The 26,039-nt window shown below is 39.2% G+C and overlaps 1 protein-coding gene and 1 pseudogene across 3 annotated transcripts in view; one reads left to right on the top strand and one right to left on the bottom strand.

Moving 5' to 3' along the window:
• Positions 1 to 4,624: 4,624 nt before the first annotated feature.
• LOC116467421 (riboflavin kinase-like) lies at positions 4,625 to 7,854 on the bottom strand (annotated as a pseudogene).
• Positions 7,855 to 12,770: 4,916 nt separating this feature from the next.
• The window catches only part of TMPRSS7 (transmembrane serine protease 7), a 41,656-nt gene continuing 28,387 nt past the window's right edge, over positions 12,771 to 26,039 (top strand). Inside the window, exons 1-7 of one of the 3 annotated variants that reach the window (XM_058438147.1) lie at positions 15,510 to 15,640; positions 17,842 to 17,909; positions 19,360 to 19,553; positions 20,580 to 20,618; positions 21,323 to 21,551; positions 23,431 to 23,561; positions 24,269 to 24,381. In XM_058438147.1, coding sequence (XP_058294130.1) covers positions 15,548 to 15,640; positions 17,842 to 17,909; positions 19,360 to 19,553; positions 20,580 to 20,618; positions 21,323 to 21,551; positions 23,431 to 23,561; positions 24,269 to 24,381 — 867 coding nt within the window. In that variant the 5' untranslated portion in view covers positions 15,510 to 15,547. Of the gene's footprint in view, positions 13,181 to 15,509; positions 15,641 to 17,841; positions 17,910 to 19,359; positions 19,554 to 20,579; positions 20,619 to 21,322; positions 21,552 to 23,430; positions 23,562 to 24,268; positions 24,382 to 26,039 lie in introns of those variants that run through there. The other 2 variants (XM_058438149.1, XM_058438148.1) reach the window with 2 other exon arrangements.

The following is a 26,039-nucleotide window of genomic DNA, read 5'->3' as shown; positions in this document are numbered from 1 at the left end:
GCAGGCCCTGTGGGAGGAGGTAATATCTCCATCTTGGACAACGAGCAGGTTTGCTTATTGTTTGCGGTAAAAACGGTGGATTTTCCAAACTCTGCATTCCTCGGCTGCAATGGAAACCCACTGCAGATGCAGCATCTATCTGGACCATGTTGTATCACCCCTGTGGGACACCCACTGACACTCATGCTGTTTGCTGAGCCATGAATCTTGTGTCTTTTGCTACCATCCATAAAACAGTTAACAGGCTAACTTATTCGCTTGTAAATAAGGTGCAAACAAATCCCAGACCTAACTAATTCCTGAAGAGGCTATCACCGATTGCCCCTTCCCAAGGTTATTACATTGAAGGATATAATACAGGGACCTTGTCTTCAAGGAGCCTGGAGTTTAGTTGGAGATAGGATATCCATATAACAAATTAAATAGCCAACAAGACAGATGATAGATGCTACAAAGTAGTGCTTGATTAATTATTACATTATTTAAAGTCTCAAGTACTAGTATGTACCATAAAGGTTTTGAGTTAGGAAAAAGAAAGTGTCATGGGGGTGGGGTGCAAAAGCATGGAGGAGAGCTATAAGTAGGGTGTGGAAAGTGGTTAGGATTTGAATAGCAATATGCGCTGGGGGCACGAAATTCAGGGGAGAGGGCTGTTAATATCAGCTTCCTCTAAGGTTCTAGGGCATTTGTTCACATCTCTGTTATAATATTTATTACAAAATCTTATAATCAGTCATTTGCATTTCTGCCCCCTCCAATGAGAGCTTTATAAGGGCAGTAATAGGTTTTATTCAGTTTTGAAATATTTGATATGTCATATAGTAGGCATGAAATAAATATTGAGTTAACAGATAGATGGATGAATAAATGGAGGAATAAAAATGGAAAATGCATGATTTGACAGAACAGGGTTAGTGTATGTGACAGGAGTACACAGTTAGAAAGGCAGCCTGGAGCCACACTGAGGAAAACTCGAATGCCAGGCTAGAGGGACTGAACAAAAGGGCTGCCATTTGTTAAAGATGGAAGTGACGTTAGAGTCATTTTAGGAAGATTTATTAACAGTGATGTACTCATGGGTCAGAGTGTGGCAGATGAGCCTACAGAAGGAAAAGCAGTTAAGAGGATATTGCAATAGCCCAGATTTCAGATGCCACACTACAATTTCACTTTTAAAAAAGATCCATGGCTGGGAGCGGTGGCTTGTGCCTGTAATCCCAGCACTTTGGGAGGCCCAGGAGGGCAGATCACGAGGTCAAGAGATCGAGACCATCCTGGCTAACACGGTGAAACCCTATCTCTACTAAAAATACAAAAAAAAAAAAAATTAGCCGGGCGTGGTGGTGGGCGCCGGTAGTCCCAGCTACTCTGGAGGCTGAGGCAGGAGAATGGCGTGAACCCGGAAGGCGGAGCTTGCAGTGAGCTGAGATCGCGCCACTGCACTCCATCCTGGGCGAAGCGACAGAGTGAGACTCCGTCTCGAAAAAAAAAAATCCATGTGATGTGACCCAAAAGATTAGAATCATGCTCCCTGCAAGTCATCAGGGAAAGGGAAGCCAGGATCATTATCATACTAGTCTATTACAGGACACAGAGAATGATAATGTTAAGTGGCTGGCTGACTTCCCAGCATCCTGTGCAACCTTGAGATTCCTCAGGATTTACTCCCCCTCTGCAGGTAACTCAGTGGACAGTGGTGATCAGATGGCAACTTTGCACGTAGCCACTTATCATAATAGGGAGAAGTGGGTCCTAAGTAGTAGAAAGACACTTAGTTTCTGAAGAGCTGACCTCTCCTCTGCTTAGGCAAAGATGAAAGTATCACCTCCCGCTGCTAAGTGCCTTCTACGCCAGGAGTGCAGAACCTTGTTCACATTAGATAGATGATTTGGACTTACATCCTGTCTTCACAATATGCTAGTCTCAGCACAGGGATGGAAGGCTGAAACATCCAAAGTGTTTTCGTGTGTTGAATTCATGTATTGATTATGTGTTTGCTCCCAATAATCACTGCTAAATGCAATGGAGAAATATTTCTCCTTTGATCTAGATCACTGTACACTATCTGCTTAGAAGGCCAGCTTTCAGACACCTACCCTTCTTCCCTTAGCACAGGGGCCTTTGCTCCTGGGAAGAAATAGAAATCTCTCCCCGTCTTCTAAACTGCTTATGATGGAAAACATCAGCATGTACCTGGCCATTGCGATTGTCCTTGGTCATATGCTCTGTTGAACATATGACTCTGGTGAAAGGACTCTGTGCCAGAACTTCCATACCAGTAAAAAACAACAAGGAGATCAATGTATACTCGCTCATCAAGCTTGTTGCAAGCTTGCTTATCTTACATCCCAGCTTTCTTTGCCATCATCACTCAAAACCAGTGACTTATCTAGTGTATTTGACTCTCAGAGATGATCATTTTCCCCTCAACATTTTATTAAGAAAAATTTCAAACAAGCAGTTGAAATAATTTTATAGTGTAAATGCATAAACCCACACCTAGATTCTACCATTAACATTTTGCTGTAGTTGCTTTATCATATATCTGCTCACTTAGAGTAGATCATTTCTTTCTATATTTTGTTTTGTATCACTTGGTCAAGATTTATTTCAAAGCCTGAAGACATTCAGACTAATCAAAATGGTACTATAGTAATTTATTATAATACATAAATAATATAAAATTTTGAAAAATGCTGACACAATTCTTAAACAAGGATACCCTTTGATTTTCAAAAGTGATGGCTATTTAACAAAATGCAAGATGACAATAAAACATAAAATAACTTTCACACACCTAAGGAGAACATAATTAGCAGCAATCTATTCAGACAAAACAAGCACAAATATTTTTACAATTTCCATGTTTGTTTTTAACTTTGCTTCAAAAATCCACGATAAATGAGGCTTCTTTCAAGTACAGGATTTCTAACATTTACAATTATGTTTTCTAAATATTTCTATAAAATATAAAGAAGCCAAAAACTATATTGTTTGCCATAAATACATACACCAAAAAGTAAAACACACTCCAACTGAATTTATGTATGATTTTCTCTTCTCCAACAACTTTATATGCTTTTCTAAATAATTTAAAATATTTTAATTAAAATCAGTTCTAATTCACCTATGCAGATTAGGGGAAACTGATGCATAATGAGTTATCTTTAAAAATAGCTTTTGCATAGTTCTACTCCAACCCTGACCCCCATTTACCACCAAATCTGTTGCTAAAGTGAACAATGATGCAAGATGCTGTTTGAGGAGCCCAACACAACCTGTAATCTTAACTTCCTAAATATCCAAAGATTTCAACTTTCTTCTGGTATAAAGAAAAAGACTCAAATGGCCAAAAATCATACAGTTAGTAGGAGGAAAAAATCCATATTACGAAAATTATTTAAGTAAAATTTTATGCATTTCCCTGAAGCTACAAGCACTCTTTAGACAAGCATCAAATTACATTGTGTGTATGCAACTACAGCAATTTAGATTTGCTCCAGAACATATACTTGCATTAAAAATAAATAACTTTCTAATTATTTTATAGTTTAACTGGCTCAATAGTTTTGTGGCCTTTAAAAAACTGGTACATATAAATCAACGGCTACATGTTCATTTAAATCTTAAGGAAAACTAAGGATGAAGTTTGCTGTTTTGTTTTTTCTATAAAATGCAATACATACAGACACTTAATCACTGTTCTATAGTGAAAGAATGGAATGGTATGGACAGATGCAATCTCTTTTAAGTATACAGTTGTAGGATATTCTAAATGGAATAAACTGACATTGACAATCATTTAAAGGAAGAAAGAACCAAAGTAAAAAAAAATTGTTGCAGGACAGAGATATCTACTGTTAAAAAGATAAAAGATAAAAAGGGTTATCCAACAAAAAATGTTAAAAGATAAAAAGAGTTATACAACACAAAAATGAGACCTACAGATTCAAAAAACACTTATTCCGCTGTCTTAAAATATAAACACAAAAACCATGATAGGCAGAGGGTGTCTAGTCCACAAATTGAGGCAGTGTCATACAAAAACGAAGATGATACAATGATGTGACCTCATAAAGGAAATGACTAAAATAATATTTCCCAAATGTCCTCATGTTTATGATAATATATTAATGTACAAAATATCAAAAAAGTACAAAATCTAGATTTTTCCTCAGGATTATAACAAACTATCAACCTTCTGCTTAGTGCATTTACTTTTATAAGCCCCCTCTGTTGAGCAGTAAATCTATATGAGTACATATATGCTGGTATTTTACCATGAGAATTATACTTCTCACATCAAACTAGTGACTTGCCTTTTTACCCATACTTGTATACATTTCATTTCCATGATAAGACCGATACCTTTCTAGTGATGCATTTGAATCAACATATTAAATAAAAATAATATTGATTTTTAAATGAATCTCTTTTGTACTACGTCCTGATGGGTTTAACGGTTGAAACATAAAATGGTAACTGCAGTGCACTGTTTAAACTAATTAATAGCTGTAGGGAAATGTTTGGTTTTTAAAATACAACCAAGATGAGACTGCAGAGTTATGAGCAGTTATATTTTCACTAGAAAAGTGTGAATGAATAAATAAGATGATTTTTTTCATCAGTGGCCATTCATCATTTTGCTTTTAGGAACCTGGAAGAAATTGTCTTCTTTGAGTTTCAAATGTTCTGGTAAATCACATCGTTTCTTAGCTTCCTCAATATCACCGTGAATTGCTGAAACAAGTGACTCTAAAGAATCCAAGAAGTTTTTTTCTGATTAATAATTTCCTTTATGAGGTAACCAACGATAGTCACATTGAGGATTTTCCCACAGAAGTCCTAGTTCACTGCAGCCTCAAACTCCTGTGCCCATGAGATCCTACTACCTCAGCCTCCCAAAGAGTAGCTAGGACTAATGGCAAACAACCACACCTGGCTTTTTTTTTTTTTTTTTGTACGAACAGGATCTTGCTAGGTTGCCCATGCTGGTCTCAAACTCCTGGCTTCAAGTGATCTTCCTCCCTTGGCCTTTCAAAGTGCTAGGATGACAGGTATGAGCCACTGTGCCCAGCCAGAAGTCCTCTTTAAAGGCAGGCATGGTAGGAGTTTTTGTGGATTTTTTGGGTATTTTTGCAGTATGGATTCCACCCTATGTTCGCCACCATCTTAGGGACATTTCCACCTCCAAACTGGCCCAACCATGATAAATGCAGTGGATACACCAGTTGGAAGGTTATTTACCACTTATTCTGGATAGTTAGCTGTGGAGATGCCCAGCTACTTGGAGCAATGGCCCAGGCTCTGCACCACTTGGCTCCAGCAGAAGTATGGCTGGTGCCTCCTGATGCCATGCACTCAGGGCATGGGCGGTGGTGCAGCCTCCATGCATCTGGAAGAGCCGCAGTTGAGGTCGTGCCTGGACCCCCTGGACTAATCTGGGAATGTGGGTATGAGCTCTGCTGGCCAAGGGACTCACCAGTTACCAGGCGGTGCCAACGACACCTTGCGGTGGGTCCTTCACACTGTTTACCCTACAGAAGCTGCCCAGCTACTCAGGGGCTGCTTCTCCTTAGAGTGGATCATTTCTCAACAATCTCTTCTCCTATACAGTAAAATTGTTTTCAGGAGGAATCATGAAATAAAACTAATAATAATATTGATGAGAAAAAAAGTGAAAAATTTTAGTCAACTTTGTGTGTATAATTATGCTAGCAAAAATAAAATTAACAAAATATATACTGCATACAGAATATTACATATAAAAATATAACTCCTTACAGTTCATACTCTGTAACTGTATTAAATTTTAAATATAAATTAACTCATTCGTCACATAGAAGGACAAATGAAATAACTGAAGTTCTGTTTCTTGGTCTTTATAATCATTGTGCTATTATTGCTTGTTTTGAATCTTCCCTTTAAATGCAGCAATATGTAATCCCACAGGGATTGTTGGAGGCAAGGACTCTGCCCTAAGTATGTGCAAATGATTCCAGACCATTAGAAGCTTACTCTTGAGATGAACATGTGTCACAGTCATCTTGTATTCTGTGGAGTCCTAATTAGGGAAAAGGAGTCGGGCTGGTGGAAGCAGGGGAAAGCAAAAAGAAGAAAGCAAATGAGCTGTTAAGTCTGCCTTTCTTCATGGTCCAAGACATGTAGCCCTCTTGCACAAGTAACTCAAATAACTCACAATCTTCCCGCACCCGACTTATCACCAGACCCTTGGCTGATAGAAAAATGCAAGTTAGCTCATTGTAACCTTGGCATTATCAGCACTCCACGTGGCCCTCTTGAGCACAAGCACCATCCTATAAAATCCCGAGCCAGCCTTTGTCTCCTTGCAGTCAGCTCCTCTCTTGCTGATCTGCCTGTTGCTCTCTTGCAATGTATTTTCTTACTTTCTCTAATAAATCTACCTTTCTTTACCTACAACTGTCTTGGGAAATTCCTTTACCACCTGCACCACTGGCCCCAGATAGTTGTTACCCACAACATGTTTGAGACCAACTTTATAGTTAGGAGTTTTCTAAATTAATTTCTGCATGACATTCACCACTTATTAAAAAATGAATAATATGAATTGCTCATTATACACTTAGATAAGTATTATTAAAACAGTTGTAGTGGCAGTGATTGTTTAGAACTCACACCAATTTTTTTTTTTTTTTAGGGAGGAGTATTTTGTCACTGACATTATTTAGAATTGCTGGCATGATGATAGTGAAAAAGCAGCCTTCGGTTGCTTTTATGATTGCTTTTAAATTTGGTACATTTAACACAGCCTCCTGATATTTTGCTGCCACTTTTCACACTTGGTGGTGTGAAAGGGAAAAAAGGATTGGGGGGACACTAGTTAAAGGCTGTAAAGACAGATTTTCTTCAGCACTGTTGCAACGGGAGAAAGTGAATTCGATATAGAGCTGAACTCAGTTCCAAATACAGCAAAGAAAGCTGGGGATTAGTAGCCAATGAAGAGAGTGAGGGGGTCCATGGATGGAAAATTACTAAGGTGAAACATCAAGGGGCATTCTTGCTAAACTAACCAATCAGGATTCTTGTTACAGGCAGCCAAGGACTTACATATCAAAGGTAGGGGATAAAGAACTTGATCAGATATCAAGGGTATTTCAAGGCCACTCTTGAACCAAAAAAAAAAGAAAGAAAGAAAAGAAAAAGAAAGAAAAATCAAGGGTGATCAGATATCAGGGTGGGGGGGATTCCTGCTAAACTGACCAGATGGGCCAAAGACAAGGCCCAAGGACAAGGTCTAGTTGAAAAGAGAGCTCAGAGTAACCTGACTACACTTTGGTCAAGAAGAGAGTCTTTGTCAATGGCCACTGATAAGTATATAAATTTTACCTATATTGGTGGAATATGAGTTAGTTCTAGAAATAGGTAGAGAAATAATACAGGAAAGATGAGCCATTAAAAGTCATATTATAAAGTCTAAACCATTATTAATAATTTCATCAGTGTGAATAATAAATAAAACCCAAGAGGCAAGTTTGTACAACATGACTTAATTCTTTTTTTTTTTTTTTTTTTTTTGTCATTCTGTCTCATTTTCCCCAAGTTAGATCAAATTTCAGGTATGAGGCAACTCAACTAATCTGTCACCACTTTCAGCAGGCAGTTTCTCACTTGCCATATGCACAGCCCGTGAATGATGCTGAAGTTTGTGTCTGGATCAGCAGAACAGTGTTTCTCCTTTAAAGAGTGACAGATCAGCTTTCTGTTGACACCCAGTGCCCACAGGGTGAGGAGGTTCCAGCAATCCCTGCCTTTTTCTCCCAGTCTGCTAAGAAAAATTCTGACACTGCCCCTCAAGATTATTCTTCCCACCATGGATCTAATTCAGATTGACATTGGGAAGTATGGGAGAGATGGAAACAGGGGCTTTACAGCAGAAAGGGCCCCAGGTTTACTGAGGACTGACTGCAAGAAGTAGGGGGAGCTAAATGGAAAAAAGTCCCTTTGGATTATGGCTTCTCAGAGAGTATGGCTGGAGAGTTGAGAGAGGACTGAAGAGTGAGCCTTCTGGAGCAGGCAAGAGATGCCAAGCAAGAGAAATGAGGTGTGAGGACTTCTCAGATGTGGTGCTGAGGGTTGTAAATTAGACCTCTTCATATTCTTTAGGAGATGCAAGAAAAAAATTATAATGATTTTTAAATGTTTCTGGATTGTAGGACTGTGTTTCTTATAAGAAAACCTTGCCTTGAGGCTGGCTGTACTCTGAGAGGCCTGACTCCTATGAAAGTTACATTGAGAATCCTTGAGTTTGGGTGCAAAGCTGAGTGCTAGGTCCCTTTAACATTTACAATATAGCAATGAGGCGGCTTCAGTTTCTGAACTGAACCCGGTGGAGGTAAATTGATTCCACTCCTCTGAAAGCTAGCTTGAATGTGGTGACGGTTCTCTCAATTCTTCTCAAGAGAGCATATAAGGGGCGAAAACTGGCTTTGAGACCCCCCCGGATGATCACACGCAAAACACCTAATAATGGACAAAGAAAACAGTGATGTTTCAGCTGCACCTGCTGACCTGAAAGTAAGTAAAGGGTGAGAAAATTTCTCTCTTAATTGAATGCCATTTATTGTTGACCCTGTTAGTAAAATGAGATTGTATGACCTTATAAAAATAAAGGAAACAATAATAAAATATTTTATCTTCTTATGTTAATTAATAGGTTTTACAAATGTGAGCTTATTATAAAGTGCTGTACTTGGCAATTGATTTGTAGCCGTTTTTCTAAAACTCCAGGGAAATTGTACTGATCTCTACACAAATTCCATTTTAAAATTTAATCAGTGCTAACTGAGACTGCCTATAATGTGTTCCTGCACTTAAAGATCCAAACTTGGCTTTGTCAGTTCAACATGTACTGGCATTTCTGTGTGTTTCTTTATTTCTTTTGGGGGAGCACTTGAAAGTAGCTTGATACCATCGTCAACTCATTCTACAATGGAATGTTTCTCTCTTTAGAAACCCCATCCTCATTCCTGCAGGACACCACATTAAATGATGTCTGGTCTAGTTCGATTTCACCAGAAAGGATACAAGCGACACTTCACTCCAGGGGTTGACAAGGTGTTTGGCAAAAAGAAGGAAGGGGCCATGAATAATTCAGAGTGTACGTGGCCACGTATTATCCCATTAATTGGCAAGATTAAAGACTGGAGGGCATGAATTTTGAAGAGAAGAGTGAGGGAGAGGAAAAGAGAAGGAAAGAACTCTTAAGGATAGTGCAAAAGAGAGATTATTTCTTTGGCATTGGCATTCCATATTGTTGCCTTTAAAAGAATGTGTGGTTAAAAGCTATTTTGTCTCTGGAGTTTGGTTACCCTGACTTGTATAAATCTCTCCTTAAATGAAGCTAAACTCTTGAATACATTATTAAAGAATTCACAGCATCAAATAGCAGAGGGTAGACAAGAAAATAAAGGAGGAGGAAGGGAAACAATTAAATAACGTATTTTTTACTCTTGCACATAACACTATGCACATCAATACACTTAAACCAACAATTTTCTAATCTAATGAGTGTTCTATTTCGTTCTTCGATTTACTTTTAAATAATTCTTTCATTTATAATTGGGAAACTGAGTCACTAGTTCAGTGGCTGGCAATGGCAAAACAAACATATTTAATTCCTATCCTACAACCCTGTGCAAATTATCATGTCGCCTTTACTTTTCCTTCCTACCACCCAGTCATGAAGCTGTAACCAGGAAATCAATTCATTTCTGTGGGGAACTCACTTATCTTCTTATTTTCAATCCTGCATCAGCCCAGAAATAATTGATTGTGAGAGAAAAACAATATACAAACATGTGAAATACACACATACATAAAAAAGACTGTGGACAGGCATAGTGGCTCACACCTGGAATCCCAGCACTTTGGGAGGCCGAGGCAGGCAGTTCACCTGAGGTCAAGAGTTCAAGACCAGCCTGACCAATATGGAGAAACCCCATCTCTACTACAAATACAGAATTAGCTGGGTGTGGTGGCGAGTGCCTGTAATCCCAACTACTTGGGATGCTGAGGCAGGAGAATCGCTGGAATCCATGAGGTGGAGGTTGCAGTGAGCCAAGATCACTCCATTGCACTCCAGCCTGGGCAATAAGAGCAAAACTCTGTCAAAAAAAAAAAAAAAGGGCGGCTGCGTACACACATGAATCTACCCGCCTAGAATCTTAACCTTAACCTCTTAACCTTCAAATCCTCTAATCTACTTTACCCCATGAAATTCAGGCCACTCCTCCACAGCATCTATTCAACAGAGTTGGAGAGTTGAGGAAAGATCCTAGAAACTGTTGCAGGAAGTCAGGGACCCCGAACGGAGGGAACTGCTGAAGCCATGGCAGAAGAACATAAATTGTGAAGATTTCATGGACATTTATTAGTTCCCCAAATTAATACTTTCATAATTTCTTACATGTGTCTTTACCACAGTCTCTGAACATAAACTGTCAAGAGTTCATGGACATTTATCACTTCCCCAATCAATACTCTTATAATTTCCTATGCCTGTCTTTACTTTAATCTCTTAATCCCATCATCTTCGTAAGCTGAGGATGTATGTCGCCTCAGGACCCTGTGATGATTGCGTTAATTGCACAAATTGTTCGTAAAGCATGTGTGTTTGACCAATATGAAATCTGGGCACCTTGAAAAAAGAACAGGATAACAGCAATGTTCAGGGAACAAGGGAGATAACCATTGGGTCTGACTGCCTGGGAGCCATGCAGGACAGAGCCATATTTATTTCTCTTATTGCCGAAAATGGGTAAGAGAAATATCGCTGAATTCTTTCCCCAGTAAGGAATATTAATAATTAACAGCCCTGAGAAAAGAATGCATTCCCAGGAAGAGACCTCTAAAATGGCCGTCTAGGAGTGTCTGCTTTATGCAGTTGCAGATAAGGGATGAAACACACCCTAGTCTCCTGCAGCACCCCCAGGCTTGCTAGGGTTAGGAAATTCCAGGCTGGCGAATTCTAGTCAGACAGGTTCTCTGCTCTTGAATGCTGTTTCCTGCTAAAATGTTTATCAATGACAATGTGTGCCCAGCAGGACATGGACCTTCATTAGCAATTCTAGTTTCACCCTGACCTTGTGATCTTGCTCTGACCTTCTGCCTTGTGATATTTTATTGCCTTTGAAGCATGTGATCTCTGTGACCCACACCCTATTTGTACACTACCTCCCCTTTGAAAATCGCTAATAAAAACTTGCTGGTTTTGTGGCTGAGGGGGCATCACGGAACCTGCCGACATGTGATGTCTTCCCCGGACACCCAGCTTTAAAATTCCTCTCTTTTGTACTCTTTCTCTTTATTTCTCAGACCGGCCAACACTTAGGGAAAATAGAAAAGAACCTACATTGAAATATCGGGGGCTGGTTCCCCCAATAGAAACCATTTCACTAGGGTTTATACACAGTAATGTCTGGTTTATCTGATCTTAATTTTGTGACTTGGTGCAAATCAAGCTATTATACTTATGTAAATAATTTTATATACTTACATAAATATGAATGCTTATATAGTTACATTTAGGCCTTTTAGCACCAACATCTCCTGACTGGGTAGTTTCATTTACGATCCTGTCTACTTCTATTTGGTAACATATCTTATTTCTTTTTTTTGAAGATATCCAATATCTCAGTCCAAGTGGTCAGTGCCCAAAAGAAGCTGCCAGTGAGACGGCCACCGTTGCCGGGGAGACAACTACCATTGCCAGGAAGACGACCACCACAAAGACCCATTGGCAAAGCCAAACCCAAGAAGCAATCCAAGAAAAAACTTCCCTTTCGGAATGTACAAAATAAAATCATTCTCTTCACAGTATTTTTATTCATCCTAGCAGTCATAGCCTGGACACTTCTGTGGCTGTATATCAGTAAGTTAAAAATCTGTGTTTCTTTGGGGTTAGGGCTTATGGTGTGAGTCTAGCATTAGCAATGTAGCCCTAATCTGCCATAGGTATTTCTGATGGGATTTTCCTTTTTCCAATATGGATACACCATTTCCAAAACTGGTGTTGATGGTTTTTTATTATTTTGCTTTGAGACAAGGTCTGGAGTGTAGTGGCACAATCACAGGTCACTGCAACTTTGAACTCCTGGGCTCAAGCAATCCTGCTGCCTCAGCCTCCTGAGTAGCTGAGACCACAGGTCTATGCCAGCACACCTGGGCTAATTTTTAAAATTTGTCATAGAGACAGAGTTCTCACTATGATGCCCAGGCTGGTCCCAAACTCCTGTACTCAAGCAATCCTCCCACCTCGGCCTTCCAAAGTGCTAGGATTACAGACGTGAACCATGGTGCCCAGCCTGGTGTTGATATTTTAAGGAGACATAAACCAGAATTCTCTTCCTCTTTTATTTTTTTTTCTACCAACACCATTTTCTCCCCATAGGAGAGGAAGAGGGGGAGATTGGGGATAGGATGGGAAGAGCTGAGAAGGATGCTCAGGAGATTTTGACTGGTTCAGAAATGTAATGCATTTGTAGCTTTAAAAAAATTAACGGAATGCCAAGCTGTTTCATTTCCTCATTCCACCCACCACCTGTCTCTAGGCAACCTTGAATTTCCGGCTCCCTGAGCTCCATTTTGCACATGCATCTTTCTCTCCTCTGTTATTACGTGTTTGTTGATCTGACTGATCCTTTTGGACAGGTGTCATAACTAAGCCCTTTCCTATGGAGTTCTCACTTATGCAACACTGCAAGTATAGCCTTTGTTGACTTGTATCGGAGTTGCCATCTATACATGTTAATATATTTGATACAAAATCATGCACCATGATATAATGGGAAATATCTAGTTATTCTGTGCCTTAGATTTCTGGCTCAGAGCTTCTAACATTCTGTAACTTCCTGAATGATAGGAGTGATAGGAGCATCTTTTGTTTTATATACATACATTTTGTTATAATATTTGATTGTAGTCCTTAGATCCTAATACAGAGCTTCTAAGAATGTCTTTTTGAATGTTAACGAAGTGACTGGTGGCTGAAAGCCCCTAGGTAACCAGAGAAAGCAACTGCATGCTTAGGGGATTGCAACTTTCAAGAGGGGGCTGAAGATTGAGCTTAATCACGAATGCACAATGATTTAAAACTGACCTCTGCAAAAACCCTAAATGGCAGGGTTCAAGGAGCTTCCAGGTTGGTGAACATATCCAGTTGCTGGGAGGGTGGCATGCTCCAACTCCACAGGGACAGAAGCTCCTACTCTGGAGACCCTTCTGCACCTTGCTCTAGGTACTTCTTCATCTGGCTGCTCATTCGTATCCTTTATAATAAAGAAGTAATGTAAGTAAAGTGTTTCTCTGAGTTCTGTGAGTCATTTTAGCAAATTATGAAACCTGAGGGCTTTATGAGAACAGCCAACTTGTAGCCAATTTGGACAGCAGTGTGGATAGCCTGGGGACCTACTACTTCTGATTTGGATCTGCAGTGGGGGGCGGTCTGGTAAGAATGTGCCTTTAACCTTTGGGGTCTGACACGAACTCTTGGTAGATAGTGTCAGAATTGAATTGAATCACTGGACATCCAGCTGGTGTCTGCAATGAATTGGAGAATTGCTTGGTATGCGGAACCCCCGCCCCCACCCCCACCCCCACATTTGGTGACAGAAGTGATATGGGTAGAGAAACAGTTTTCCTAGATGTACTCTCAGAGATATGAAAATCTGATTGGAAGGGAAGACTTTCAGGCAAAGAATGAAGATGAAGGAATACTGTCTTGAATGGTTCAGGTCACTTATATGCACATAAATTGATCACTTGTGATTTGCTTGGCAGAATGTAGGGCATCAAACACACCATGATGCATCTCCTACCTTCAGAAAGCTCATAGATGCATTTTCTACTTTCAAAAAGTTCACAGTTCAGTGCTAGAGAGAAGGTGTGAGTTTTTTTGCTTGAGTGATTATCTTGTGATGACAGAAGAAAGACATCCAAATTGCCCAGGGATGGCATCCAGAGAAGGGTTCATGGACTGGTTCCTGTTTCATTTGATACATCTTGAGACTGCTCATTATGTGTTGGGTCCTGGGGTAGGCATGAGAGCAGAGTGGTGAGCAAGATAAGATCTCTGTCCTTGAGGAAACTGATGGGGAAGTCAAGTCAATGGGTCATTAAGACAAACACACACAACCCCAACCCAGAACAAAGCAGCTTATTTGCTGTGGTTTCTCTGCTGTTCCCCAGCTGACACATTTGCACTGTCCTAGCATTTTTATATAAAGTTTCAGAACATCCTTGTGCAGATGTAGTTTGTTGACTTATAAAAAGCAGAGAAGGCCACTTCATGGAAACAGATCAGTACAAGCAAAGGGAGACTGGTATGGACCAGTAAGAATTTTTCAATAGAAAACAGGTCAGTTTTGATACATGAAATCTGGGCATGGAGGGTGGCCTTGAAAAAGGAGGTAGACAGAGACAGGTAAACAGGGAGACTACGGAGGATCTTGTACATTAGGCTGAAGTGAAGAGTCAGGTAAATGTGGTCTGATTTAATGCTAAATTAATTGATCTTTCTTACGTGGTTGTTCTTCTGACCCTAGAATACTTACTGATATGAGAAGGATGTGTGAGCTTCTGGAAAGAAGTTATAGCTTTCATTTGAATTTTAGAGTCCGCAACCAAAAAAAAAAAAGAAAGGAATCTAGGAAGCACTTCCCTGATAAAAATAAAATAAAATAAAACCCGAAAAACAACTGTTGTTTTATATGGTCAGCCTAGAGGCAAGGTGATCAGTCCAAGGTCACATTACCTGAAAAAACAAATCAAGGACAGGAGTTCAATCCTTCTGCCCCTTACCCGGTGCTGCCTCCTCCCCTCCCCAGCCTCTCTACACTTCCTGGGGCTAAAGTGACCTTGAATGGATCTTAGAAGGGAAGCTGTTTCCTATCACTCACAGCGGTTGCAACTTCTTTTTAATTCAGCCATCATTTATTTAGCATTTCCACGTGCTGGGCCTTGTGCTAAGAGGAAATATTCTCTCTCTTTCTCACTCTGTCTTTCTCCCTTTCTCTCCCCCTCTACCCGCTTTGTCCCTCCCTTCCTTCCCTCAAATGTTTATTGAGTTTCAAAGCTAAGCCAGGCACTCCCTGCATTAGGGGCTCAGGAATCAAAATAAATTACTGTTTATTCCTTCAGAGAGCCCATGAAGGAGACAGAGAGAAATTATGATAAAGCAGGGTATGTATGGGCCACAGAAAAGTAACACACAAGGGCCATGAGATCCTTTTAATCTTGCTCTTAAGTATTTGCCAGAGTGGATAGAAGGAATATTCTGAGATATGGTTATTTGCTGCTGATGAAATAGATGTTGTTACCTACATTTAAAACTTCACAGGCTCTGAACCAGTTAGTATGTAGCTGCCTAAAATAAAATTATTTTAGGAGACTCATACTGACATAGCTCAGACAATTCCTTACTGTCAAACAGATGGGAAAGCCTCCTAATCTCGTTCTTTCCTATTTTACAGGTAAGACAGAAAGCAAAGATGCTTTTTACTTTGCTGGGATGTTTCGCATCACCAACATTGAGTTTCTTCCTGCATACCGACAAAAGGAGTCCAGGGAGTTTCTTTCAGTGGCACGGACTGTGCAGCAAGTGGTGAGGTGATGGGGGAGAGGGGATTAGGGTAGAGTGGGTTTTCGGGGAGGTGGGGGATGAAGCTGGAGGGGACCACAAGGGTCACAGGTGAGCAGGGTTTAGGGAAGTAGAGGGCAGGGTAGACAAAGGAAGGTGTCAGAACAAAACATGAAATTTAGCACATCTTGGCTGTAAGATAGAATTTCTCCCCCTGCCCCCATGCTCCAATGTAAAAAAAAGAATGGTTCTCTCAGCTTCAGTTTTTCTCAACCGTAAAATAAAAGAATTGGAATCAGATGACCTTTAAAATACCTTCCAGTTCTGAAGTTAGATGCATACCGATTCATTCCATTATTGTACACATTTATTTCAACCTTGATGCACTGGCAATCTCTTCATTGTAAAAAAATAACTTTCTCATTATAGAACTAATACATATTTATTATAAAAATTAGCAAAATTCTGATGATTATGTTTTAAAAACTAACATCTTCTTTAACGTCATCACCAGAGATAAAGCCCCTTTTTATTCTGAAATACACAGACATAGAGAATAGTGCAATATTGGAATATTATATTCAGTTTTATAAACTAACATTTTCTCTTCGCATGCTATTGCATGCTCCTATGCAAGTAAATCTTCCTTAAAAAAAGTAAGTTACAATAACCTCAAAGTTAGCAAATCCCTATTTATTGGATGTTTAGGCTGTTCCCAATTTTTCCTATAGATAATGTGACAGCAAAACTGCCACATTCTTTGTGAGTATCCCCGATTACTTCCTTAGGTGGTTTCCTAAAAGCATAATCACTTGGACAAATAGAAAAGTATCTATTCATGGCTCTTGGCACATATTACCAACTAGAATGTTGCTGTCAATTTGTATTTCCACGGTACTGGAGAGGGTGGTCATAGTGATGACTTTGACACAATGACTGGCTGTGTAGAATGAGGAAAGGTGGTGAGAGAGAGGGCACATCAAAGACAATAGTGCTCAGAGCAGCTTTTACTTATTGGAATGCCTGCTATATAGTGGGTACATCACTAAACCCTTTGCCTCTAATATTTATACAGTCCTGTGTCGCTTAACAATGGAGATACTGTTGTACAAACATCATAGAATGTGTGTACACATACGTAGCTGGAATGGCCTACTACACACCCAGGCTAGATGGTATAGCCTACTGCTCCTAAGCCACAGACCTGGACGGCATATTACTGCACTGAACAGTGTAGGCAATTGTAACACAAATCACTAGATGATAAGAGTTGCTCAGCTCCATCATAATTTTATGGGACTACTGTCATATATGTGGTCTGTCATTGACCAAAATGTCATGTGGCATATGACTGTATACCAATTATTTCTCAAATTATCCCCAGGCGGTGGCTGTTTTGATTACCACTTTATAGGTGAAAAAGAAAAAGAAAAAATCCTGCCTAAACAGGTTTAGGCAACATGTTCTGTGTTGCACAGTGAATTTAAATTTCACAGCTTATATTGTTTCCACTACACTTCATCATTTCTAAGGGTTAATTTTTTTGTTTTTTAATCTTGGGCAATTATGTAGGTGGTTTTCAAATTCTGTAGGAAGGGGAATACTAGAGAAAATGACTTGGGAGAAGAGATTGAGTTTGGTTTTAGAAATGCTAGGTGAGGGCCAAGAAGGTGAATCGATTGAAATAGAGCTCTCCTTTGAGATCCAATTATGAAGTTTTTAAAATGGCTGGGGCCCTTCCCTAGAGTTTGTTCTGAAGGGGGCTGGTAGACCTGGCTGTGGGTACCACTCTCCCCCTAGTGGCTAATGTGAGAATGTGTCCTTAAGAATATAGTCGACGCTGGTGCAGTGATAGAAAAGACGTTGGGTCAGATACTGTGCTATGAAAAGTTGCTTAAATGAGTTTGATTTGTTAACTGTGGAGAAAATTAACCTTTGCAGTGGGGAGAATACAGAAGTTCAGTTTGAGTTTAAAGAGAGCAATGAATTACTGAGGGTCACTGATTTTTCACAGATAGCAGAATGAAAGTAAGTCACTCAAGATTGTTGCAGGAAGAATTTATTTGAATTCAAGAAATAATGTCTGGGTGTGGAGTTAGGAGCCTTTATTTTGAGGCTTGCACTTCTTCTTGCTGGCTGTCAGAGCTTGGGCCTACAACATTTAAGATACTGTAAAAGGAAGTCAAGTATGAAATACTTCAGATACCTCAACTATTCTTTTTCAGATAAACCTGGTTTATACAACATCTCCCTTCTCCAAATTTTATGAGCAGTCTGTTGTTGCAGATGTCAGGTAATGCATGTCCCTCGTTTTGAGATTTCTGTGTTCATCGTGCTAAAGTCCATTCAAGGCTATGAAAAGGCTGAGATTCCACCGTTACCAAGTAACTTCTTGGAGGTGGTTGGGGATTTATACTGTATTAGCACAGCTAGTGACTCAACTCACTGCCCTGCTTTCTTGCTGTGTTTTTGCTCTTTATCCACCAAATCCCAACCTTCTCCCCATAGCTAGAATTCTGAACCCCTATAGCAGTGCTGCTGTGCAAAATGGCCATAAACTTGTCTATCATATTGGGTGGAGAGTGGAGGCAAAAATAAAGCACAGACCATGATTTCTTAATGTTCACTGAAAAACTGGTCACTAGAGATCTTCTGAGAAAAAAGGGGATTCATGGTCAAATAATTTTTAGAAAAAATTGTGCACCATATATTATATCCCACCCCCACCCACTCCAAATATATCGGCAGAGATTCACAATCCACAACCCACTTTGACATATTAAAGCACTGAGAAGACTTGGAGTATAGCAACTTGATTAGTTTCCTTAACCTTCCATTTCCCAAGTCATTTACTGCAGAACGCCATGTTATGTCCCTTTCATACAATGTGGCAGTATTTATGCCATTAGGAGCTCAGGCTCTGGGGGCCGACTGGAAACCAAATTGGGCTTAATTACTGGATCTGCTACTAGCTATGTGACTTGGAGTTGTATTTGGCTTCAGTTTTCTCACCTATAAAATTGGAATAATAATAGGACCTTCTCATAAGATTAAATGGGATAAAGCAGATTTAGCACAGTCCCCGGACATGGCAGAGTATCAAACATTATAATGGTTTTAATTTTTTTTTTTTTTTTTTTTTTTTTTTTTTTTTTTTTTGAGATAGAGTCTTTCTCTGTCACCCAGGCTGGAGTACAATGGCACGATCTCAGCTCACTGCAACCTCTGCCTCCCGGGTTCAAGCAATTCTCCTGCCTCAGCCTCTCGAGTAGCTGTGATTATAGGCACCTGCCAGTATGCCCAGCTAATTTTTGTAGTTTTAGTAGAGACAGGGTTTCACCGTGTTAGTCAGGCTGGTCTTGAACTCCTGACCTCAGGTGATCTGCCTGCCTCAGTCTCCCAAAGTGCTAGGATTACAGGCATGAGCCACCACGCCCAGCCATGGTTTTAAATTTTAATGGCAGTGAATACCGATTGATATCCATAGAAATAGCATATTCTCCATGGAGACGCAACTATACGGCAACGGTTTTAGATTAGAATCCAACACTATAGTCTGAATACATATAACATGATGCTGTCCTTTGCCGATTTTCATAACAGAAGTCAATGACTACCTAAAGAAGCGAGCTAGCTTCAGTTGAAGGATGTGCTCGCTGGCCTTACCTTGAATCCATCAGCTGGGTATTTCTTCTCTGTAAAGTCCTGTGAGGTCCCTGACGATCTCTCTTTTTTCGTTATAGCAGCAACAACAAAGGCGGCCTCCTTGTCCACTTTTGGATTGTTTTTGTCATGCCACGTGCCAAAGGCCACATCTTCTGTGAAGACTGTGTGGCCGCCATCTTGAAGGACTCCATCCAGACAAGCGTCATAAACCGGACCTCTGTGGGGAGCTTGCAGGGTCTGGCTGTGGACATGGACTCTGTGGTACTAAATGGTGATTGTTGGGTAATTTTCCTTTAGCATTCCTTCCTGCAGGACTCCTGATACTTGCCATGATTATAGTCAACATTGTAATGAAGCATTACAATGTGGGATTACCCCACAATCCCAGTAGCGCAGGATTAACTAAAGACATTGGAGCTATGTCAGTAAAGGAAATTGCTAAATGTTGTATACAGCGATTGAACAGTAGATTCGGGGACAATATACATATGAAATTGAATGTATTACTGTGTACCTTTACCTACCTTTATTCAGGTCATGCATTGTCAAACTAAGTCCCCAAAGAACAAAACCCTAGGCAAGGAATAATTTTGCTGAGGTTTATCTTGTTACTTTACTTGCCCAGACAGAACTGTCCCTTTACCGTGTAATGTTGTCCAACACTCCAAAACAGCTTGCTTCATAGCCCCAAATGCGAATTTCTTTGTTTGCCTTGATAGTAAAATGGTTTAATGATTGCATAACTCAAAATTTATGCAGTTTTCTGTTTTGATTTCAATTTTATATATAAAATACATATATGAATATGTTATAAATATATTTTGTGTGTATTTAAAAATATATAAGTATATTATATACACACACACATACACTAGGCATATGGTAGGTAGCTGACAAATATTTGTTAAATAAATGAAAAATCTCATAGAAAATTCTGTATCCCATGTACTATTTCATATATGGGACTAATATTATATTTGTTTGGTTGCTTTTTTACCTTTGAAAATATTTGAAACTTGCAACTACAATTTCAAGGATACAAAAATAAAGAGAATACTATAGTGAACTCTCATACACCCTTTACTCAGCTTCGACAACTACCAACTCACGCATGACTATTCTATTTGATCTCTGAATACCTAAACAACTACCTCATCCTCACTGGATTATTTTAAAGTAAATCCCAGATGTGTTTGATTGCTTTTAAAGAAGGACTGAAAATAATTTTTACTAAGCAAAATTCTAACAAAATGAAATGATAGGATTCAGTCTCTTCTCATGTGCTTTTTCAATGCAGCTGGGCTTCGGTCGGATTACTCGTCAACCATAGGATCTGGTAAATTCTTTTATGTGGTTCCCCCTCTCCCCACGTTAATATTGTTTTTGGCTGTAATTTTCATTTTCTAATTGATGGTATTTGTTAGTGCTCTTTTAATTGCAAGTGACAGAAATGCATTCAAACTGCCTTAAGCACAAAAGAAACTTGACTGGCTCATGTAAGTGGGACATACATGGAGTGTGCTGGTGTTAGTTATGGTTGAGTCTAGGATCTAAAATAAAAATATCATCAGAACTCTGCATCTCTGCCTACTTCTATGGAGGCTTCGTTATCAAGTGTGCTCTTCCACTGTGGTTGTAGGACCACCAAGCAGATCCAAACTGATAATTTATCATTTTCTAAAACATGGTGAAAACCACCTCCACGTATTTCCTGACTGCTCTTGCAGAAGTCCTGGGGCTGAATCTCATTGTCTGGATTGACTGACATCCCTATTTGACTCTGATTGGCCAGCCTGGGTTATGTGCCCACCTCTGAAACTAGGGATGAGTTTAACCCCAACCAAACTATATAGACAGTGCGGGTAGTTTCTAAAGGCAAAATGCAGGGCTGTTACCAGAAGGCAGGGAGGTGGACCTAGGCTGGCCATATGTCCTTCACATGACCTCTTTTGCCCTTTACTTTTCTATAAAGATTTCTGTTTTTATAAAAGTCATTCCTGAAAAAAAAGAAAAGAAAGGAAAATGGTGCTGTCTCCACAGACAAAGGCTGCTCTCAGTACTTCTATGCAGAGCATCTGTCTCTCCACTACCCGCTGGAGATTTCTGCAACCTCGGGGAGGCTGATGTGTCACTTCAAGCTGGTGGCCATAGTAGGCTACCTGATTCGTCTCTCAATCAAGTCCATCCAAATCGAAGCCGACAACTGTGTCACTGACTCCCTGGCCATTTACGACTCCCTTTTGCCCATCCGGAGCAGCATCTTGTACAGGTACGATGCAGGTACTCTTCTTGGCGGGTAAAAAGATTTTTTACAACCTCTGTTTTACAGTATCTGTGTTCCCCGTGGATTTTTTTTTTAAAACAGTTTTTGTGTGCACACATGAGGTCAGTGACTGACCCATGCCCTATTTAGTATCCCTTATACTTTAGTACCCTCGCCAGAGCCTATCAGACTCAATGTTTGTTTTCCACTTGTAGCAAATACTCTCAAAGTCAGTACAGCAAGAACTTCAGCCAATATACCTGAAATATAACAGATACTTTGTTTAATTTTACATTTATTGAAATAAAAATGAAGTCTACTGTTTCAACAGTGTGAGAATAAATATCCTACGATGATTGCATCACATTAGTAAACAATTAAATTTTTTTTCTCGTTACAAAGATATTACATGTTTATTGTAGAAAATTAGGTCAGAGGAAACAGTATCAATTACTTCACAACCTCATTATTCAGAACAAATTTCTGTTATATTTTAGCATAAATCCTTTCATTCATGTATGTGTAATTACACACACATATACATACCCTAGTATTTTTTACTTAATAGTAAGATATTTATTTACGGGTGCTTAATATTTGGTAAACTAATAATGATTTAGGCTTTATTAAGAAATTATTACTCACTGTGCTAAAAAGGTACATAAATCATCCTATTATTTTTAACCGTGTCTATGGATGTATGCAACAATGCTTTATGTGTGTATGCAGGTATTTATATTTTGGTGATGAATGTGCATGTTAAAAATTCAAACACTATATAAGAATGTGCAGTGAAAAGTAAGTTTGCCACTGATGCCCATTCCTCCATCATTATCAGCTTCTTTTCATCCTTTCAGACATATTTACTTATCTCATTTAATCCTCAGCACAATGCTATGAGGAGCATACTATTATTATTACTACTGAGGCAGGAGAATAGGATCTGAAGGCAGGGAACTTACGGCCAATTAGTGCTGACTTCCTAAAGCTGATTCAAGGGGAAACAAGAAGATCTGGGGGCAGGGAACCTAAGGCCAATTGACACAAACTTCCTAAAGCTAAACTAAAAGGAAAAGCCCCATCACTCTACAACCCTACCGCTTCCGCCACGTCTCAGGTGGAAAGAGAAAGCACCCTGGATTGGCTGAGGGTCAAGCCCGGGCCATCCCTTCATCTGCATTCCGCACCAATTCACCTCAGCCTTTAATTAGCCATGGGCCAAACCCTTCATTGAGTTAAGGGGTAGCTGATAGGGACCTCACAAGGAGTACTTAAAACCCAGAATATTTTGTAACTGGGCCCTTGAGCCACTTGCTCTGGCCCACTCCCACCCTGTGGAGTGCTTTAATAAATCCCTGCTTTCCTTTCTCATTTTTGTGTTTCATTCCTTTGTTGCTTTGTGCATTTTGTTCAGTTCTTTGTTTAAAATGCCAAGGACCTGGACAACTCACGTGGCCTTTTTTCTGGTAACACTACCATTGCATAGAAGAGAAACTGGTGCTTACAAAGATTTAAGCCTGGCATCTTTCATCCATTTACGTGATGGAGCTGAATTTTGAATCCAATTTTCCTTAGAGCAGAGTTCAGGACCTTAGCCATTAGATACACTACTTTTATACCGTATTTCTGCCCAAGGAGCATACAGTGACAGCCATCCCAGAGAATTCTCTGGTAGAGGTTCCTACACAAAAATGTATCTACCTTTTCTGGCTCCATAGTGCTCTGTGGCTACTAATGGATGAGGATCTGGTTGGGAGAGATTCCCAAGAACTGAGTGGATGGATTGAATGGATGGCCCAGGAAATGTGTGGAATCGTTTTGAATGGAGACCTATTTCTCAAATAACGTATTATTCATGTACTTTTGTTTTATTATCTGCTTTCAGAATTTGTGAACCCACAAGAACATTAATGTCATTTGTTTCTACAAATAATCTCATGTTGGTGACATTTAAGTCTCCTCATATACGGAAGCTGTCAGGAATCCGGGCATATTTTGAGGTCATTCCAGAACAAAGTAAGTCTTCCCCAATTATGGAGAAGTCACTTTTAGAAGTATTTGTTATGAAAGCCTATTCTTATCTTTCTGGAGGCTGTGTTGTAATATTCATTGTATTAGCCTGGGACTCTGAATAAGGGTCCGCTCAGAAGAGAGAGACCATATTAGTTATTTGGACAGAATGAATTCTGTAAGAACTATTAACTTCATATAAAGGTGTTAATAAGGTTACTCAAAAGGCCAAAAGGACAAGAAGAGAAATGTGTCATGGATGTAACATGTGCAGAAAGTAACTATCATCCCTAGGGCTGGGTGAACAAAGGAAAGAGGTTGAGATTATTACAGTTAGAGCTTAGAGGAGGGAATATGAGGGATGGAACTCAGGCCCTCTGAGGAGGGATTGCTGTTCAGCTGTTGCTGGTGTCTCTGAGTTCAGAACTATGTTTTTAAAGAGAGTAATAGCATCTTGCAGATCTGCAGCCAAAACATATAATGTGAAAACAAATATAGAATTAGAGAATAAGCATTTTAGCTATGCATCTGTAGGGTGGTATTTCCTTCTTCTGAAAAAAAAAAAAAAAAACAAAAAAAACCTAAAGTTTAAGAAATATGTAAAGCTTGTCGATCAAGGAAGTGTGCATTAGTAATTAAAGAAATGTATGAAGTGTATTTTTCCATAATCTCACAGCTGCGAATCATTGTGTGTCACTGGGTATCTTTTCCAGAGTGTGAAAACACAGTGTTGGTCAAAGACACCACTGGCTTTGAAGGGAAAATTTCAAGCCCATATTATCCGAGCTACTATCCTCCAAAATGCAAGTGTACCTGGAAATTTCAGGTAGCCTAGTTCTACCAGTGTCTTAGAAAAATATTACTGCTCTATTTTTAATAGCATGAATTTCATTCATTTTTTAATTACAAAAGAATATTGCTTAATTTTATAAAATTTCAGTATTATTGAAATATATTATTTAGAATGCAACACTTTTCTGTAATTTCAACCCTCTGCCCACAAATGAACTACTCTTAGCAGACTGGGGCTTTTTTCTCAAATTTATTTTGTTGGTATTGAAAATGCAAAGGCATTGTTGAAGGTTCAAACAATTATTGTATTATGATAGAGCACATTTATCAATTTTTAATTACTTCATCACCAGCATTGTAATAGGAATAATAATAAAATAATAAATTGGATTAGGCAATACAGTCAGCCCTCTGTATCTGCAGGTTTGACATTCATGGATTAAACCAATCACAGATCAAAAAATTTTACAAACACACACAGTAAAATACAACAATAAACAATAATACAAATAAAAACAATACAACAACTATTTATATAGAATATAATTGTATTAGGTATTATAAGTAATCTAGAGATGATTTAAAGTATAGGAGAGGATGTGTATAGATTACACGCAAATACTACACAATTTTATATAAGATACTCCAGTATCTGAGAATTTTGGTATCTGTAGGGCTCCTGGAACCAACCTCCACAGATACTAAGGGATGACTCTATTATATTTCAGTTGTATAAGCAAACCAGAGTACAAATGTATATGAAATATCTATCTATCTATCTATCTATCTATCTATCTATCTATCTATCCATCTATCTATCTCTATTATCTATCTATCTATCTCTCCCTCTGTTGCTAGATAGGGCATTTATGCTTTTCTAAAAAAATCTTAGTAAACTGTTTTTTCTTTCTCCACCTATAATATCACATGGAGACAGGGCAAAGTGTCACCTTTGTTCATTCAGGATATACATCTAGACTCATTATTGTGTGGCATAGCAATTAGATGAATTAGATGTAAGTGGCAAGCAGTACGTTGTTTGTGTTCATTCAACATATTATTGAATGACTACTATGGGCCAGGCACTCAGGCATGATTCCAGACACTGGGGATCCATGAAACCAGACACACACACAGAGCAGCAGCCCTGCTCTCATGGAGCTTACCTTCCAGTAGGGGAAGGCAGGTAATAAACAAACAAGTTAAATACACGTAATATGTCTCGTAATGATAAAATGCTATGGAGAAAAATAAAGCAGGGAAGGGGGCTCTATAGCTTGAGTTGGGGGTGGGAGGTGTGAAGCATAACAAGTTAGGTGTTTGTTATCTTAAATAGGATGGTCAGGGAAAGTCTTGCTGACAAGGGGACATTTGCAGATAAACCTGAAAGATGACGGAACTAACCTTGTGAATACCAGGATGAGAATGTTGCAGGCAAAGAGAACAGCTGAGCCAGGAGGGTGCTTGATGCATAGATGTTTTTTTGTGCATAGTCATAATAGTTAAATAGTTAAAATAATTTCATTACTCTACCCAAACCTGTAAGTTGGTGTCAATACCCTGATGGCATGTATCCTTAAATTTAAAAAAAATCATTATTACAATTATTTCCAAAGTAATTAAGAGATAAAGGTGCTGGACCCTTGCTCACTGCCACATTCTCAAGGCTTCAGGGCAGCAGAAATGCAGGGC

Source organism: Hylobates moloch, unplaced genomic scaffold, assembly GCF_009828535.3.
Source record: "Hylobates moloch isolate HMO894 unplaced genomic scaffold, HMol_V3 SCAFFOLD_4, whole genome shotgun sequence".
In the NCBI taxonomy this organism is placed as follows: Eukaryota; Metazoa; Chordata; class Mammalia; order Primates; family Hylobatidae; genus Hylobates; species Hylobates moloch.
This window is presented reverse-complemented; position numbering and strand designations above follow the sequence as displayed.